At 46.9% G+C, this 18,520-nt stretch overlaps 1 protein-coding gene across 2 annotated transcripts in view; it reads left to right on the forward strand.

Moving 5' to 3' along the window:
* GNAO1 (G protein subunit alpha o1) overlaps positions 1 to 18,520 on the forward strand; it is a 139,272-nt gene that overhangs the window by 48,595 nt on the left and 72,157 nt on the right. For both annotated transcript variants that reach the window (XM_058813254.1, XM_058813253.1), the window contains exon 3: positions 246 to 387. In XM_058813254.1, the coding sequence (XP_058669237.1) occupies positions 246 to 387 (142 nt within the window). The remainder of the gene's footprint in view (positions 1 to 245; positions 388 to 18,520) is intronic.

Below are 18,520 nucleotides of genomic sequence, written 5' to 3' on the forward strand. Positions count from 1 at the left end.
GAGGTACCATATGCACCAACTGTACACAAAACCTTCTTGATAGGGAGCAAAAAGGATGCTAATTCCAGCACTGGGCTCAGACACACTACTGGTGAACAACCAGAAAGGTTTAAAAAGAAATGCTGACTAAATTAAGCAAATCAAGCCAGCAGATGTGCTCTTCAGAAGAGCACAGCTGTCTTTTAAATGTCTCTCCCGCTGAAATTACATTCTCAAGAGTTTTTTGTCCTTTGCCTTTTCCTCAGGATCATCCATGAGGATGGCTTCTCTGGAGAAGACGTGAAGCAGTACAAGCCAGTGGTCTACAGCAACACTATCCAGTCCCTGGCAGCCATTGTCCGTGCCATGGACACCCTGGGCATCGAGTACGGCGACAAGGAGCGACGGGTGAGTTCAAGCAGGGTGCACACACTCCAGACCAGGAACAGGAGGCACTTGCACAGTCTCAGGGCCTTGGAGGGGAAAGGAGGGAGGGGAGATTTACATCACTGCTGTATGCCTCCTGCACATGCATTTTGTACAACAGAGAGACAATGGCACATGATGTGCCATTTGTACACTTAGGCTAGGAAGTGTAGCCCTGGGGACCACTGTATCACAAAAGCCACAATCTCTTATGTCCTGGCTCTAGTCAGGCCAGGGAAGAAAAATAATCTGTTGTCTAGGGACAACCTAGACAGATCTACTGACAGATTTGAGAAAACAGTGAGAACATGAGTCCTGTGTCCTGTCTCCTGTGCATGTGCTGGACACACAAGCTGCATGGACTGATGAATCAGGGAGAAGTCTTGCTGCCATTCAAAGCCCTTCCACCAGCCTGCTAATGTAGGAAAGCTTTTAGGATTAACTTCACTGGGGCTTGACTGGCTTCTACTCACACATCCCCCATTTAAGTGTACCCAAACAGCAATTTCAGTTGCAAACAAGGGGATGTATTACTTCAGCAGGATTCGTATGGACAGGCTCTTAGGCAGCAGCATTGGCATCTGTCTTATCAGAACAGCTATGTGATCTTTGGCAGCCTTCTTGTACCACACACCTAGGCCAGCCTGTCCTTTTACAGTTGCTAGTCTGTGATTACTTTCACCAGCTCCCTATTTTTAAACAGTGGCTCCTCTGTGAGGTGCCCCTGCCAGCCTCTGCCTTGCATTTCTGGCTCAGACCAAGCCCACACAGAAGAACTCAGAACCCTAGAGTAGAGTCAAAACCACCCTTTTTGCCTGCTGCAATCCCAGAGAAGGTAAAACTACCTGATTTCACTGGAAATAAAATAATTTCGAATTAAGGACCTGGTAAAGGCAAAGTCCTATATGCCAGTGAGTTTGTCGTGACTATTTTTGGGTAGCTATCAAATGACAGATGTACAACATACTCCAAACTCCTTATCTGAGTGTTGATAATAAAAGCATTCACTAGAAGGGATGCCAAAATCCTGCTGTGGTGTTACTGTATAAGACAGTACCTTATTTCTCCCAATCACAAAGAGGTACTTTGATTTCTTTACATCTAGGGATTTTCCCGTAGGAACTCTAAATCCTGGAGACATTTCCATCCCCAACGTGGAGATGATGCCATAATGGAGTTCTTGTGAGCTTGCCGAGAACTAATGCTGATGGTTTCAAACTGAATGCATTAATCTGTTGATTACTCAGTGACTCAGCTCTCAGCAAGGAAACGTATCTCACTCAGCTAAAACCTATGCTAGGAAAACAGAAACAACTCATTCTCCATGGCTGATAAATAGTCTGTGGCAGACAGCTTTAAAATGTAATTTTTTTTTTTAAACACCTAAAGTCCTAATTTGAGGAGGGAAAACTCATCAGTGCTTTGGTGCCAGGCCTGGCACAGTACAGGGGGTGGAGGAGGAGAGCTGTTATCAGGACTGCCAGGAACGAGAGGTGGAGTTCTGAGCTGAACAAAATGTTGTGTCCGTTCATATTCCCATGGAAAAGATGCCAAATGTTCCTAGGGCTGTACAATAACTCAGGCTGGAGAGGAGCTCAGGAGGTGTCAAGCCCAACCCCTGCTCAGGTAAAGTCTAAGGTCAAACCAGGTTGCTCAGGGCTCTACCCAGCTGGGTCTGAAATCATTCAAGGATGGAGACTTCACACCCTCTTTGGGCACCCTGCTCCACTGCTCTTACAGTCCCCATGATCAAAAGTTTCTTTTTATGTCGAGTGTGAACCACTGTTGTTTCAATTTACGCTTTATGGCAGTAAAGATCTTGTATTATGCTTTTCAAAGTAAAAAATAAGTTTGATTAAGTTCTCTCCAGCCTTGTTTCCCCTAAGATGTAGTTCTGGAGGAATTATTCCTGTCTTCCAATGGTGTCATGCTGACTGTGTGAGACAAGCCTGCCACAAACCACTACAAACCAAACCAATGTCTGGGAGGGTGGTCCAGTGTGTCTGTTCCCTTCAGAGATGGCAGAAATATTTCTTCATTCAGCAGCAAAGGAAAAGGAAACCAAGAGGAATAGGGAAACTAAGGGAAGGAAACCTAGTCTCTCAGGCTCTGATCTTCCACTTGCTCCTTTCTCTTAGGCACAGAAAGTTGCTGGTATTAGTATGAAATAGTATTTATTTTAATCTTACAAAGAAGCACATGGCTTCTGCTGCCCTGCTTTTGTTATTAATGCACAGCTGCTAAAAAGAGAGGCCATTAAACAGGCGATTTGTTGAGTATTAGGCTGCATGGTTCATCCCTTTTCAGGCAAAGCTTTTCTATTTTAAAAGTCATTCCTCAGCCAAGGGTTTCCAATGCAAATCTTTTAGTGGGGGATTTTCCCCTACTCATCACTTAAGCCCCCAAGAGAAGGGAGCTCAGGAAGGGGAGCCAAGGCTGTGGCTGCTCCAGCCTGATTCAGCAGCAGGGAGGGAGGGCACTTGGGCCTAGGACAGGTTTTCCCCAGAGACCACTTGGCTATTACTGCTTCCCCCATCCCACTTTCTGGGAGATGGATCTGCACCTGTATCCCTTCCAAATGATACCCTGACCATGATCAAAGCAAAAAAACCCTCCCCTACTTGATAAATGCATGTTGTTATTGACAGAAAATAACCAAATCCTCTCACTGTTCTCATGTTTCTCTTGCCCATTATTGTACCTCCAGTATTTAGTCTAATAGAAATGAAAAGACTGGGGGAAGACAAAACCCCCTTGCTTTTGGCAGTCAAAGCGAGATCAGTGTCAGAAATAGAACCTAAAAAGACAAAATAATTCACAGAAAGCTTATGCTCCAGGTCTTGCTGACCTCTCTGCTGATAAGGACTTGTCCTCAGGTCGAGAACAAAACAGCCTAAGTGTCAGATTTCACTTTTCTGTGTGCTCCTTGTGCAGGGCAGTGGGTTTTCTTGCAGCTTTGCCCAGCTCACGAAAGGTTCATGGCCTGTGGGCAGCGCCCAGGTCCTTGTTTAGTCACCTTCAGCAGGGGAGGCAGGAGCACACCCTGCCAGCTCCCAGCACATTATCCCTGTGCACAGCATGGCAGGCCAGGCTGGAACTCCAGAAAAGCTGTGCAAGTGCAAAGGCACAAATCCTTCACCTGTCACATGAGGGCGGGCAGAAAAGGAGCAGTCAGTGAGGGGACAGGAGCCAGCTGCAGGAGAAGGGGCAGCTGTGGGTGCTGCTCATCTCCAGGGCCACCACTGCCCTGGGTCTGGATCCCTGACAAGACAAGGGGTTACACACAGGAAGAGAGGCTGAGGCTTAGTCTCGCCTGCCTCCTCAGGACTCTCCAGCTGCTCTGTAGGGCACTGCTCAGTCCTTACCTTGATAATCAGATTAGCAGGCAGGAAAGAGTCAGGCTGTAACATGTAGCCTGTGGATTAAATGGTCCTCTAAAGTGCAAATGTATTAATAAAACAAGCTCCTCACTGATTCCATTTCAGTGTACTCAGGCAGAGGAAATGGGAAATGGAGGTTTGAAACCAGCAATCTAGAAGTCAGTCCAAGTGTTTGGAAAGGATCAAGCAGGAAGGGCAGGGTAAGGATGGATTTTCCTATCTCTGTCTGAAAATCTGGTTCTGAAGCCCGGCTGCAGAAACCCCAGCCAGAAGCAGCATAAGGTCTCTTCCTCTGTGGCTTAATGCTGACCCCAGAATCCACTTGGAAATGCAGACTTGCAATCCCACTTTGGTGAAATGGCAGAGCTGCAGCCAGGCTGGGAGGCCTGGGGAGGTGTCTTCAGGTTGGATTGGTCCCAGCCTTGTGAAAGCTGGTATGAAAGCAGCTGTAGAGCATGCTCATATTTTCATAAATCAAACAAAAACAGACTGAAATTGTTCAGAAAGTACTCAACAAAGAATGCAAATATCAGTTGCATGGCTCAGATCCAGGTGTTTGAGGTGAGAGGTCACAGGTTTAGCACTTGGGGTCCAGAGGTGGCAGGCAGTGATCTTCACATTTTCCCCAGTGTAAGTCTGGACATGTCTCTGCTTCAGCTAAGAACAGGAAAACTAAAAAGCTGCTGAAATGTTAAAATATTTCTATTGGGATTTTTTTTTCTTTCGGACTTTGTAGCAAAATGTGTCTGTGGTGACCTTCTGCTATGTATGGTCTGCAACTCTTGAACTGTGAGCCACACAAAGATGTGCTGAGACATTTTAAAATACTGGCTAGTAGCCTTGAAAAAACCCTTCTGTAGTGTAACTGAACAGCCCACCCGGGGCGGCTGGCAAAGAGATCCGTGTCAAATCTGCTCCTGAACAGAGAGGTGCTTGTACAAACCTGGTGCCTCCAGCCCCTTCCCCTCTGCACATGCCAAAAGGGGAATTTAGGAGCTGCCCTCTTCCTCTTGTTCTTGCTTGGCACAACAAGCAAAGTCACAGCCACTGTCACCTGCTGCCTTCCAGCGCTGGAGGGGAGCAGTGTGGGGGAGGATCTCTCTTTCATAAGATCTGCTCTGCATATCTGGCTTTTTGTACTTGTCAGCTCAAGATATTGTGCTACTTCATTTGAGTCAGGTATCTGTTTAGACCAGCTGGCTCCTACTGTGTGTCCCCGGCCCAAGATTTCTCAGAAATGCAAAAAGGCTGCTAATAACTTCAGGGAGGGCAGGTGAGGTTAATCAGGCACTGTTCTGCTGGTAGGAAGCCTCCCTTAACTACCTGGATGGACACAGGATCTAGGGGATGGACACAGGATTCCTGGGCTTGTGCTGCTTGACTGAGGATGCGGCATCCTTTCTGGTCTGCTGTTGTAAGTGATGGGAACTTAGGGCTGCTTTGTAGAAGAGTGGGGTGGAGTGCAAGAAAAGGGAAAATGGAATAAAGAGGTGGCACCAGACATGCTGGTGTCAGCATTTGTCCAGATATCCAGCTGCAGACAATGTCTTCTTGCAATACTCACAGCTCACATAAAATCATATTTGTTGTACTGTGTCAGACCCAGTACAAATACCCAAGTAAGAGTCCAGGACAAATATTTCAGCCTGCCCTTCATAAAGGTCTGTCACTGTTCCATTAAGGCTGCAGCCATCTTTCTCACACACCTCCCTCTTGGTCCTTCTACAAGGCACATTTCAGTAGCCATTATTTGTGTTTCTGAGGGGTGGGGAACAAATAAAGGGCAGGACATTTCTTGAGAGGTGGGAAACATGAAACAGAGAGGAAAGCACTTGTTATTGTCACAGCCTGCCTTGTTGCCAGGGAGATGCTTGGCTCATTCAAGAAACACTTGTGGTTGCCAGCCAAGATGGTCAATGTATTTGGAATCTTTGCTGCAAAATGAGGGTGTGGGAGAAAGAGGGAGACAGCAAAGAACAGTGGGAAGCCCAGAGTAAGCTCTGCCTGCATGGTCACAGGGCATGACCCATATGCCTCATGGCACCATCTCTGGAGTCTCTCTAAACAAAGCAGCAGTTTCTACATCCCACTAAGATATTTTCCTCCTTTGAAAACTCCTTGAGCCCCTGAAAATACAAGATCTTTCCTAATAAATGATAGCACTAAATTAACAGCAGAGCACAAAGGCAGTTTATGATAGCACTTTGTGCCAGCTGCAAGAGTTTGGAACAGTTTGCTTCCATGCCTTTGCTCTGCTGCTTAGGGAGAGTCAAACTCTGTCATAACCAGAAGGGATCCCAGCCAAGTCAGCTGAGACCTGTGGCTGGACCTGGGAGACTTTGCTTTGCAGCAGCAGCAGCAGCAGTTCAGCCTGGCTCTGTGCTCCTGCAGAGCTGAAGCCGTGATCATCAAGTCTGTAACATACAGTGATCTTCACATGGCAAAAAAGATCTCCCAGAGCCAGTGTCTGCTTTGCTGTACTCATGCTGCTAATAAAGATAGTGATCAGAAATGAGAAAAAGCTGCTGGAGTCATGGCTGCAAGCACATCATGGCCAGAAAATGCAGTAGTAATAGTAGAAACAGCTGGATGCTCCAGGCAAGCGCCTGAACCACACAGCCAGTGTGCACCAGAGGTTGTACCAGCAACCTTTCTATCAGCAGAAGACTGTTAATCCCTCACAAGAGCTCTAAAAAGCCAAACTTCCCCAGGGTGGCCCACTGTACCAGTTTTAGTTAAAATTCCTAAAGAATGAAAGAGACCTCTTGGAAGGGATCCAGAGGGAGCAGGGAGGTGGGCGGCAGTCGCGCAGCGCGTTGGAATCGCGCGTGGTGTGGAAGGCAGCCCGCTGGAAGGTGCCACCTTGCTGAGCAGGGATGTGCCAGCTTGATGTTTTTCACACTGGTCCTGTTTCAGGATGATATCTGTGGTGTTGGCATGGAAACTCTCATTCTAAAGTAAACACTGGATTTGCTTTTTGGGTTTTCCTGGACATGGATGATGAATGCGCAGGGGACAGGGTGGAACAGAAAATTCACCTAGTCTTCCAGTCCCTCTGAGCAGTCAGAAATCTGTTCCTAAGAAAACACATTTCTGGGGAAAAAAAGTATTGTGAAGCACTTCAGCGTCATTTCTCAGGGAGCCAGATGAGAACAGAGATGTGGTCACACCTTAAAATGCCACCAGATCTGTTTCTTTGGTGAGCACTTGGCATCAGCCAGGCACTGTAGGTTGGTGATACTTGCTGTCCATGCTGCCTTCCTAATTCTGAGATGAGTCTTGTAGCTAAATGTCCTACAAAAGCACTGGCCAGAACAGATTCCATCAATTAAAACCAGCCATTTAATTTTCTTTTGAAGAAAATCAGAAGATTAAGAGATGTCTCAGGGGATCATTGATAAGAGAGAGACCACAGTCACCTCTTTCCAACTCCAAGCTCCAGACTGAGTCTAATCACATCTTTCACCACCTAAAGAAGGCTTTAAAGAAGACAGTGCCAGAGTATTCCCAGAGAAACACAGTGAGAGGATAGAGCAGTGGTCACTGGTGCTGGGAGAGGGAATTAAAGTCAGGAATGAGCTTGGACTCATTGTGCTTTCCCTCCTCTCTCCATGGCATCAGGAGAGATCAGGGCAGTCTGCACCTGGAGGACTACCCATCCCTTTGGGTATCAGATGGGTGTAGTGATAAGAGAGGTCTGAGGACATTTGTGTATGGAAGGATCAGTGAAAATAGAAAACACACAAAGGGCAATTTTTAAATTATAGATATTGCCTTCCTCTTCAGCCAACCACCAGCAGAAAAGCATCTGTGATGAGTTCTCCTGGCATTGTCTGCTCCCTGGGTGGTGGAAAACACAGCTTCTTCAGGTGCAAATTGATCTCTAAAGATGTTAGATTTTTCATGGTGCTTCTGCTGTCAACTGCCATTTCAGGCTTGATTTCTGAGGAATTAACAACCCTGGTCCTCCAAAGCATCCTTGAAAAGGATCCTCACCTCCCCTAAAACTGTCAAACACCCCTGTTCACCTGTGAAAATGCTGACCCCATGCCACAGGGAGATGAGGCTTTCCTCCTCCTTGTGTGCAAACTCTCTTTTCACTGAGAGAGGGATGTATTTTTCCTCCATGAGCTTTATGTGTTTGATACTGATTTTTGGATGATGCAGGGAATATTTTTAGTTTGAAAAGAAGAAACCCCACCCATTCCTGCTCCTTGGAAGGGCTGCCTGCCTTCCCCTGTATTTGTTCTACCTGAGATTTGTTATTCAAATTCAGCCAGAGTTAGGGCTGTCAGGGCCATGACAGGGAAAAGGCACAGAGGGAAGGGTGAAGCAGACATGGGACTGTAACATTTGTGGCAAATTAATGAGAGGTGGAGTGCTGCTTTCCATTCCCACAGGACAGTGATGGAAGACAACTTCTCTGGAAGCCCCTGGAAAGGACCAGAGTGGGACAGCACAAAAGACAAACTGTTCAAAAATATTTGGCAGATGGAGCAGAGCCCTGAGGAGGGGCAAACCTTGTTCCTTGGAAAGGGCCTTCCTGGCAGCTCCTGGGTCTAGGGTCAGGAGAGAGATGGCTGCACACCCCATTCACTCCTTCTCGGTGGATGGCAGGGCCAGGCCAAGGCAGATTCCATCTTATCAGAGGGGGCTCAGTACAGCCACTCCCCACAGAGCAGGTGACAGTGGCCTTGCCCTGGGTGGCATCTGGTGTTGGTGAACAAAGGCAGATACTGTCTGTCCTTCATGGAGGCACTGAAGTTAAGCACTGGCATGGCAGATGCTTCAAAGATGTGTTTCTGCCTTTCTGGGTGATCAGGCACTTACTGAAGCCCTTCCAGAAAGTCACCACCATGTCTGAGACTGAAGTTCAGGTTGCATCTGGCCACAGCCTTGGATGCTGCCTTCAGGTATGATTGCAAGTCAGCTCTCCAAGCAGCAATTGCAGATAATACTAACTACTCAGCACATTTCAAATACATGTCAGTTATTAAGTAGATTTATTTCCATCTCTTCTGGGAAATGTTGGGAAGCACTGCTGAGTCACGCTGCTTACTCACCAGTTTTAGGAATGCCATTAAAAATATTTATTTTCCACAAGCCTTCTATGATGTTCCTATTATTTGAATGTTTCCAGATGTAAAATGAAAGCATTTGTGTAGGGTGTTCCTGGCCTTAAGCAGATCTCTGATGCATAACTCACAAAAAGGCATAAAACAAGGGATCTATCCCTTGGCTTTGTTATATGATGCTTATGCAGGCATGGGGGTGAGGGGTAATCTTTGCTCCAAAATGGCAGGAGCATAGGCAGGCTGGGCTTGACACAGCTTGGGATGCAAGAAGGAGAGTGTGAGCAGCTGCTTTGCTGTGCCCAAACACGTGGGAGAGGAGGGACATGGAACATGGAACCTGTTCCTTGCTTACAGCAGATGCTCACAAACTCAGGGCTTTGTTTATTCTGCCATGGTCTGCTCTGGCCAGAGACCCCAAAACAATGCAGCCCCCAAGGGACATGATGTCAGGTGTCCCTGCAGGAGCAGCAGGTCCAAGGGCACACTGAACCCTGGTGCTTGGCCACCCCGCACTCTGTGAGAGCAGCTCTCACTGTCAGCTTCAGCAGGGAGGTGTGAGAAGGCCTTGCTGACAGCCCACTGCCTTCACACCCTGGAAAGAACCCAGACAGGGCAACACACTGGAGCAGAGGAGCCATTTCATGGCCTGTGGCTGTGAAGTCCCATCCTTCCAAAAGGGGAATTTTGCTGAGCTGGACACAGATCTCCCAGCTGATTGCTGCCCTTAGGGAAGCTGAAATGTGCCCATGCTGTGCCCAAGCCCCACCCAAGGAGAACCTGTCCCTCCAAAGGGAGCAGCTGCTTCTCATGGGCTGGATCAGCTGAGAGTGCTAAGGCTGCCTTCCCCCACAGAGAGGCACAGTGGCGTGGTGGCACCTCAAACGTGTCCCTTGCACTGCATCAATCATGGGGATGGCAGAATGTCTGCCACACATGAAGACTTCATTACCCAAATACAGGTTTTACTGAGGATATTAATCAGTATTGTGTACCTTGGTAATAAGTGATTAAAGATACCACAAGGGAACTCATTTAACAGCTGCAATTACTGCTTTGACCTCAGTCTCACTCGCTGAATCTGCTGTGAGGGTGCCTGGCAGGGCAGCAGGGACCAGCCTCAGCCAGGGCTGCAGGAGCTCAGAGATGCCATTCACCCAGGTCACAATTGCCGTGGCAGGTGACTGGGCAGTTCTTGGTGTTCCATTGAAGGGAAGGAAAGAATCAAGCTCCAAATGAAGGTTAGAAGCAACAAAGCCTCAAGATCTGCTGTGAAACAGTATCATTTTGCACCTTGGCAATGTTTATTCTTGTGGTCAAAGTCAGAGAGAAAATGAAGAGGGAAAAAGTGCAGGATATGTGAATTAGCCTGTGTCTGGTTTAGGGTTTTAGATAGATAGTCACTGTGGGCCCCAGGACAGCTCATCCTTCCCCAGCAGAGACCCACATCTGCGTCACGTCACCCCGGAATGGCTCCAGGCAGCAGCACATCCCTTCCCAGTGTCAAAACCCACTCAGAAGCCTGAGAAAATCTCACCCACAGGCTTTGAACACATTTCTCCCTTTTTGCTGTGCTACTCGTTTTCCAGGGCTGTAGGAGTTTCTGGTTTGCCACACATTGTATCTGTGTTAACGGTGAGACTGTTGCTAGATACTTTTCCCTTACTAAGAAATAATTCCCTGGGGTTGGCTATGTATAATTAAGTCCTCATTTGCCTACAGATTGGTTTAAGACTAGATTAACTCCATTGATTAGAGGGGAATTACTCTTGATTTACACTGAGATCGTGGGAATGGAGACTCAAGTGACACACAGGAGCAATCCTACAGTAAGTGCTCAGGGTAGCTACATGGTTGTCACCCACCTTTCTGTGTTTGTCACCCACCTTTCTGTATTTGGAACCTCCCTGGGCAGATGTTTGTTCCTTTATGTGAAGAGGGGTTTTAAGTTAATCTTACATGCTGAATACACCTTGCAGATGTTCAGTTGGGTATTCAGGTTCTATGGTCATGTATTGAATAAAACCAGTTACTCCTTAGTTAGTCTGGCAGTAGAACTGGAGCAAGACTGTCCTCCAGAGAAATTGTTCAGGTTCAAGGAGGTTTTACCAGTAGGGATGGGAGGGTATTGTACTGCACAGAGGAGAAGAAGCATCCAGCAACAAGAGAGGATACAAGCAGAATTACATCTCTAAAATAACCCTTTACATGTTTGGGAAGGAAAAAGGGACCCATCCTGCTCCCTTCTAACTGCAGCATCTGCTGTTCTCCAGAGAGAAACCTCATTGCCCAGTGCTCCTCAGGAAGGGCACAGCTGGACACAGCCATGCTCACTCCCTTTGAATCACAGCTCAGCCCTGCTCCCACCCTGTCTCTGCCCATGCCATCAAAGCCAAGCAAAAGGAGGCAACGGCAGAGAAGGAGAATTTTCTGAATCCAGGAAAGTGTTTGGCTTGCCAATTTTACTGTGTTTTTATTTAAAAATGTGAGAGCTTTTAGTGCTGGTAGATGATATTACAGGCAATAAAAGATTTTTTTTCTGACAAGAAAGAGGTGCCAGTAGACACCATCCAGTGAGTTTGAGTTAGTTCTGTAAAGTTACAAATTAATTTCTTCCAAGTGAGGAGCAGGTCTCACGTCTGTTCCTCCCTTCCACATGTCATCCCATTTGTGGAGTTTTTTTCTTTTCTACAGGGCAGGTTTGCAACACAGCCTGTCTGGAGGTGCAGTGTGACATTGTGGATGCCAAAGATGGGAATTTTAAGCTAGTTTTTCCTCACCACCTTACCACCACCTTACCCAAAGGTCTCACAAACATTTTTCTTCCAGCTTTTATTCTTTGTAATTGCTGTTATTGGTCTTACAAGCTTTAGAAAGCTTTTCTCTTGCCAAGTTCCTCTGCCATGGGTGTGTTTCTAACTGGTGATATCTGTGCCGTCCTCATTTGAGTTCCTTGGTTTTGAATAGGCTTTTGTCAACTCCAGCTGCCCTCAATGCACATTGCAGGCAGCTTCCACCAAGGTGGACACCTTTTGCTAGTGAGTTCAAGTTCTGCATCTCATAGCTGCTGTGGCTTTTGAGTCTTCCCACTCTCACTTCGACTCATGAGATCCTTAACCCAGGAATTGGCACGAGGTTAAATCTGCTGCCTGCAGTTGGGGTGTGCATGCTGCTGTTGCAGCTTTCTTCATTTAATTTGCTCCAGAGGCAAAAGTCATTCCCAGGCTGAAAAGACCATATTCAGCATTACAGTGGATTGTGAGCCAAGTTCAGGAAGGTCTTGTGACCAGTGAGTAGGCAAAATCTTTATTTCCTCAACTTTCTCTTCAAGAACAGAACCTTGGGGAAAGCTCTAGGACAATGTGTAGCAGCATGTAAGCTCTGCAGGGCTGAGCTTTTGGATTAGATGATCTTTATGTTGTTGCAGAACAAGTGTTGAGCATCTTCTATTTCTTGTTGGTGATGCAAGCAAAAAATTTACACCTTTGAAACAATCCCAACCCTGAAGCCCTGCACAGCATACCAGGAGGAGGAAGCCTGTCCTCCAGCATGAGGACTCTGAGCAATTTCAGCATCAAGGCTCCCCAGGCCATGATGTTTCAGAAACCAAGATATGCACCAGACCCAAACCACAGCTGTGCTTATTTCAGTCATGTATGCACAGACATTGAATCAGCTTAAAAGCCACTTCTTGGGGTGACAACCCTTTTCTGGCTCTCCTGTTCCCATTCCTGAAAGAGCTGTAGGGCGCCAAGCCTGGCCTGCTCATGCAGTGTCTGGGCTCGGTGTCCCCCAGCTGCCTTTAACCACAACCAGTCCAGCCACCACAAGACACCTCTGACTCTCCTTCCCCAGGCACTGCTGCACAGCACAGACAGGGAGAGAGCCATGCCCACCACATCCCAAATTACCAGAAAGCATGATCCAACTGATACATTTGTAAAAAGAAGAAAGATGATGAGGAGAGAGCTGCTAATGGTAATTCACACAGGCAGTAGCTCTGAGCTGCCCATTCACCACTAATCATCTGTCCCCTAAAATCCTGGGCAGGCAGGACCCCCTTCTGGGGTCACACTGCTTGCCAGCGCACATTTTCAGCATCATATCTCCAGGCAGATCCAAGAGCACAAATAATAGAGAGAGTGAACAGGCTATTGCACTGTGTCCCTTTCTCCTTTGCCATCAACTTTGCAAAGAAAGAATGGACAGCAAATAAACAGTAAAGGCTGATGGGAAAAGGAAGCCCATCAGACTACACTATCATTATCTGACTTGCCTTGAAATCCTCCGAGAGATTGCCAGAAATTAGTTCCAGTGCTCAAGAGTCTTCAGTGACCCTTTAGAAAGAGAACTGAGCTCAGGAGCCAGCTCCACCACAAAGCACCAGCTTTCTGCAAGCTAAATTCCAGATGTAAACAGATGTTTTCCCCAGCAGCCCGTGCAAACCCTATTATACATGTCAGGCAGCACCAGCACACCATACAGTTCTAAGCCCTTTTCCATAAGAAGCTGGAGGGAATTGCCTGGGGTTGGAAAGAATGAGTCCAGCAAGCCAGAAAAATCAGATTTCACTTCATACTGATTATGCAGCTCCTAGTTCAGACCACGAGTTACTGATCAGTTTGCGAAACTCAAACCACAAAGGAGGTTTAGTAGTGCCAGGGCAGTTTCCAGTTCATCCCTAATCTCCTCCCCAGCACTGAACTGCATCCTTCTCTTGGCTGCTCTGGAGAGGAGGGAACATCTATGGGCTAAGGAGTGGGGCCTCATCAGCTGAGCAGAGGCAATGCTGCCTTCACTCTGATCTTCCTGGCTGGACAGACAGCTCCTGTCCTTTGGGGGAGGAGCTGGGGTAAGCATCACTGCTTCCTCTCAAGGCAAGTGGCAGGATTCAGGGGAGCTTTGCTCAGGGATCCTCTGCAAATGGCAGCCAAGCCCAGGCATGCCATAGTGAGACACCAACTTCATTTCTATTTCCTCTCAATTGGCTTGGAAAAGGAGATTGCTAATGAAAAGTGCTCATTAATGCCTGTGATAAAGGTGGTAGCACTGAGAGATTAAATTCTTACAGAGCCACAGAGACTTGAGGGTTACCATAGTTCTGCACTTGAACCAGACATCGCAGTGTTGTGTGAAACAACTTGCTGAACCACCAGCATCTTTGTGCAGACACAGAAAATTACAGCTGTAAATCCAGGGCAGCTGAAGCAGTGACCAGCACCTAAATCTGAATGGACATATGCTAGGAGCAGTCAGAAATAAAGGGCGTGATGTGTGGAAGGAAAGGAGATCCAACTTCATGTGCAGGACCACCAGCAAAGATCCTTAGATGGTTGTTTGCAGTTCTTACAGGAAAGAAAGGGGCAGTAGATTCTGGCTGAATGCTAAATAGAATTGCAAGTAGTGGAGTCATGAACGTAGCATCTCTGTAACAGCAAAAGGTTGTTCTAAAGGTCAGTTCTGCATGTACTCTCCTAGCTCTGTGAACAGCTATTCCTTTCATCCCCAAGTTGAGCTTTTGGCTGGGACAGGCTGAAATAAACAGGGCTAAAGCTGTCCCATCCGTTATCTCTGGGAATGGCCTGGCTCCAAGAGCAGGCTCTGCCTCTGCAGATACAACACACAACACGGCAGGGAGCAACCTGAGAGGGCAGATGGCTCACGTGGACCATCCTCACCACCAAGCCTTCATCCCTGGGCTTCAAAATGCTGCAGTGCCCCTCTGCGGAGAGAGGGCACAGCCGCTGTGCTCAGACAGAGGCAGCACACCCTGAGCTCAGACCTGCGGGGCAGCACCCCTGAGAAAGCACAGGCAGGAGCCAGCAGCCTTTTGTTCTGTACACACTGCCCGAGGCTGTTTATCTGGAGTCGGGCTTCTTTTTCCACCCTCTAAGGTGAGATGTCCGGAAAGAAACACTGGCAGGCCTGCCTGCATGTTTTCTCTCTCATTCCAAGTCAAAACCAAAGTGCCCCCCAGTCCTGGCTGCACACACATACAGACTGACAGCCACTCTGCACAGAATAGCCAGACAAGGCTGGGGGTAATCCAACCCTGCTTTTCCCATGCTTTTATCAGTGTCCTTCTGTTGTGGTGGCAATAAGTAACTTTATTGGCAACTAAGAAACAAAACTAAAACCAGATCAGTTTACCAAATGTCAGAGTTGGTGTGTCTCACAGAAATGATGCCAGGACACGGAGATGTCAGCACAGGGAATCCCTGGGCATTCATTCAGGAATAGAGGTCCTGTATCAAACACAGTGCCACAGGGGAAGGGGACAGTTCCTCTGGGACTGCCACCATCTCCAAGGCAGCCATCCTGCCTTATTCACACATCAGTCCAGAGATGCTGGAGCCAGCCAGCTCTGAGACACCTGTCTCAGCAAAGCCATTTCTAGCTTAATGTGTAGATGGAGGAAGGCAGATACTTTTGCAGGCTGTGCTAAAGCTCAGCAGCCTACACAGTGAGGTTCTGCTGCCACCACCACATCCAGGTGCTCCAGAGAGAAAGTCCTCAAACAGCTAATAGAGACATACCCATTATGAACAGAGCCTTAGGTCCAGGAACCCTCTGTATCTACAACCCTCTCTAGCTGCTAGGCTGATACAGGTGCAGTACATTCCTCAGTGAAAGCAGCTCATCTTCAAGCAAAAACTCTAAAAATGTTGTCAACAACCCCTTAGTCTCTACCCAGAAGAGAACATAAGCTGAAATACTTACTTTGGGCATGTGGAACCAGAGAAAGTAATATTTTATATCCTGGGAATCAGCTACCCAGGGCTAACCAGGGCTAACCAGAGCCATAAAGTGCTCTGGTTTCTGGTAAAAAGGTGATCCTATAATACTCTTTTGCATTGCAGGTTTCAAGAAACAACTTTTTGTTGGTCAATCTTGCTGTCCTATTTATAACCAGCTTACACAGAATAAAAAGTGTATAATTCACAGTGCTTTCTAATTAGATGTTGTAACTACAATCCTATTTCATGCCACTCTAATTTGTTCCATCACAGTATTTTTGAGTTTTGTGTTAACCATATCATGCAGGGCAAACTCTTCAAGGGTTTGAATCCAGCAATTATGCTGGCTTTGATTTGTACATAAAGCTGATGTGAGTCCACATGGCAACATCCCATCATGATGTGTGAAATACCAGGATTAAAAGACATTGTTGAAGCTCTGTCCAAAGTCAAGACTCGCTTGGTTCAAAGTGTGGCAACTCAGAGCAAGCTTGTCAAACTAGAGGAGATTTTGCAATCCCAGTCACTTCTGACCTTTCTTAAAGGGCTGAATTTTGAAGAGTCCATATTTGGTAGATCTCCAGACCAATCTACATCTAAGTTTGTGGCTGACATTTAAATCTCTAAAAATGGAAATGGGCCTTTGCCACTTGAGCTTCAAGATTATTCATAGTAGAGGGAAAGATCTTGGGAGTAACTGGACTAAAGTAGTTAAGCAAGCATGATGGGATTAGCACAGGGCAGGATTAGACATTCCCCTTTAACACACTGGCATCTGGAATAGCAGAAGAGGTGTGGGCTAATTTTCTATGAATTGTAAGTGAATGTTGTACCACTGTTCATCCTGTCTGTGCAGATTTGATAACCACTTTGAGTCATTAGGAGACCAAGCAGGTAGTGAACACCAAAGACTTGTTAAATGCAGTGGCAAAATCAGCCACAGAAAGTTTTTTCCATGCATGTTTTAACCTTAGATCTCTGGTTTGCTCTTTGCAAGTGTTTATTAAAAAAACCCCAAACAGTTGGTATTTTCAGATGTTCTCAGCTATCTGTTTAGCTTAAGAGTTCCAACTTCAGAAAAACAACCCTTTCTAAAAATGCTCTCTATCTGCCTTTGCCTCCACGCCTTTCGTAGAGACTGAAATCCTGCAGATGTGTGTTAATACAGCAAAATCGGTCTTGTCAATCTTCTGTGTTAAAGAGCAGCAGCTCCAGGTTAGGGCTTTCCTTAGCTGAGCTACTGGAAGAAAACAGCTGGAAGGTGCCAAAGGAATGTCTCTCCCTTTCCCCCCTCTTCTCCCAGCCCTCCCTGCCCCAGCCACACCAGGCACAAGCATCCCCATGCACAGGGCCAATCCTCAGCCTGAGCACATCCAGCTCCCTTGGAGTCAATCTGGCCCCAGGGCTTGTTTTGGTATTTTACAACAGAACAAATAGAGCAACATTTCATAACGTTCTAATGAGGCACATTGAGGAATGCCCAGGAGACAGAGACAATATCAGTGTTCCTTGGCACACAGAGAAAATCAAAGGCATTTGTTTGTTATCTGAAATGTCTATCTGTGTTCCTTTCAGTGGTGGGCAGACATTTTTATAGTGTAGGTTCCTGGAAATACTCAGATGTCACTGTCAGGGCGTTCTAAGAGCAGTATTTATTTTCAGATGTACCTATAAAAACTGAGACTGAAGCACGGAAATATTTAGAGCCATTAAAAGATTATTAGGTTTTGAGTAGTGGTTTGCACTCTGTATGGCCCCATAAAACCTAACATTTGTGGACCTGTTCCTCTCTCATTGAATAGGAATTCTATCACTGACTTGAGAAAGCCTTAGTGAGAGAGGAGCCTTTGCTCAAGAAATTGCCCAGGTTAGGAATTGCCCAGCAGAGATCAGACTGAAAAGACACCAACTGCATCTGGCCAGGGCATTGAGGAAACACCATCTCTCCAGTTGGAGCGAACATTTGGGAGCAGCTGGTTTGGATCTCTGCTTGGTATGTCAGAATTTAAACTATTAAGAGGCATCACTGCTGCTCATGCCACTGTGTTACAGTATAGCCCAGCTCATGGGAATGGGATCTGCCAGTGTCACAGCATGTCCCAGTATCAGCCCCTTCATGGGAGCTGGCAGGGGCCACACCTGACAGCCAGGACAGCTCTCCAAGCACAATCATCACCCTCCTGCCTGTCTTCTGTGTCGTGGCAGTTGCTAGAGTTACATCTACAATCCTAACTGTGCCTTTAGAGCATCACAGAATATCAGCTGGAAGGAACCCATAAAGCTCATCACATCCAATATCTTGATCCTCACAGGACCACCTAAAACTAAATTATATTAATAAGAATAGGATGTTCATTCTGTCAAGCTTGATACTTTTTTTAAAGTTTGGAGCCTCCTTAAACATTACGCTCTTCTCTAGCCTTGTGACCAGAGACATACCCCAAAGGCAAATACTTATGATAGAGGATTGTCTCTCCCTTTTCCACCTTTTCTCTTTGGAGCCTATCTCAGGCCCATGCTGGGACAGGAGCTGGGACCAGTACTGGACACATTTGCTGGGAGGAGCTGACAGCAGGTGACCTCAGCTGTGTCACTTCAGCTTCAGGCTCAGAGGGCTCCTGAGATCTGCCCCTCAAGAAAGCAGCAGAGACAGCCTGGGCTCCATCTCCTCTCCCTCCCTGGCAGAGGGGCATTTGCCACTCTGGGGTAGCTGCTGTCACAGGTGAAATGGGAGCATTTGCTGCCATCTGAGTCTCAAAGGGATGGGCATATCCAGGTAGGCTGATCGGAGAGAGGGAAGATTCAAAGCCCAGGGAGGCTGAGCTGATCTGAGCTATGCTTCAGAATGACCAAAACCATTATCTTAAAACCCTTGGACAGCAAATGCTGCCGTTTTATTAAGAAGCCTGGCAATTGGAAGGTATTA

This window comes from Ammospiza caudacuta, chromosome 13 (genome assembly GCF_027887145.1).
Source record: "Ammospiza caudacuta isolate bAmmCau1 chromosome 13, bAmmCau1.pri, whole genome shotgun sequence".
NCBI classification, from domain to species: domain Eukaryota; kingdom Metazoa; phylum Chordata; class Aves; order Passeriformes; family Passerellidae; genus Ammospiza; species Ammospiza caudacuta.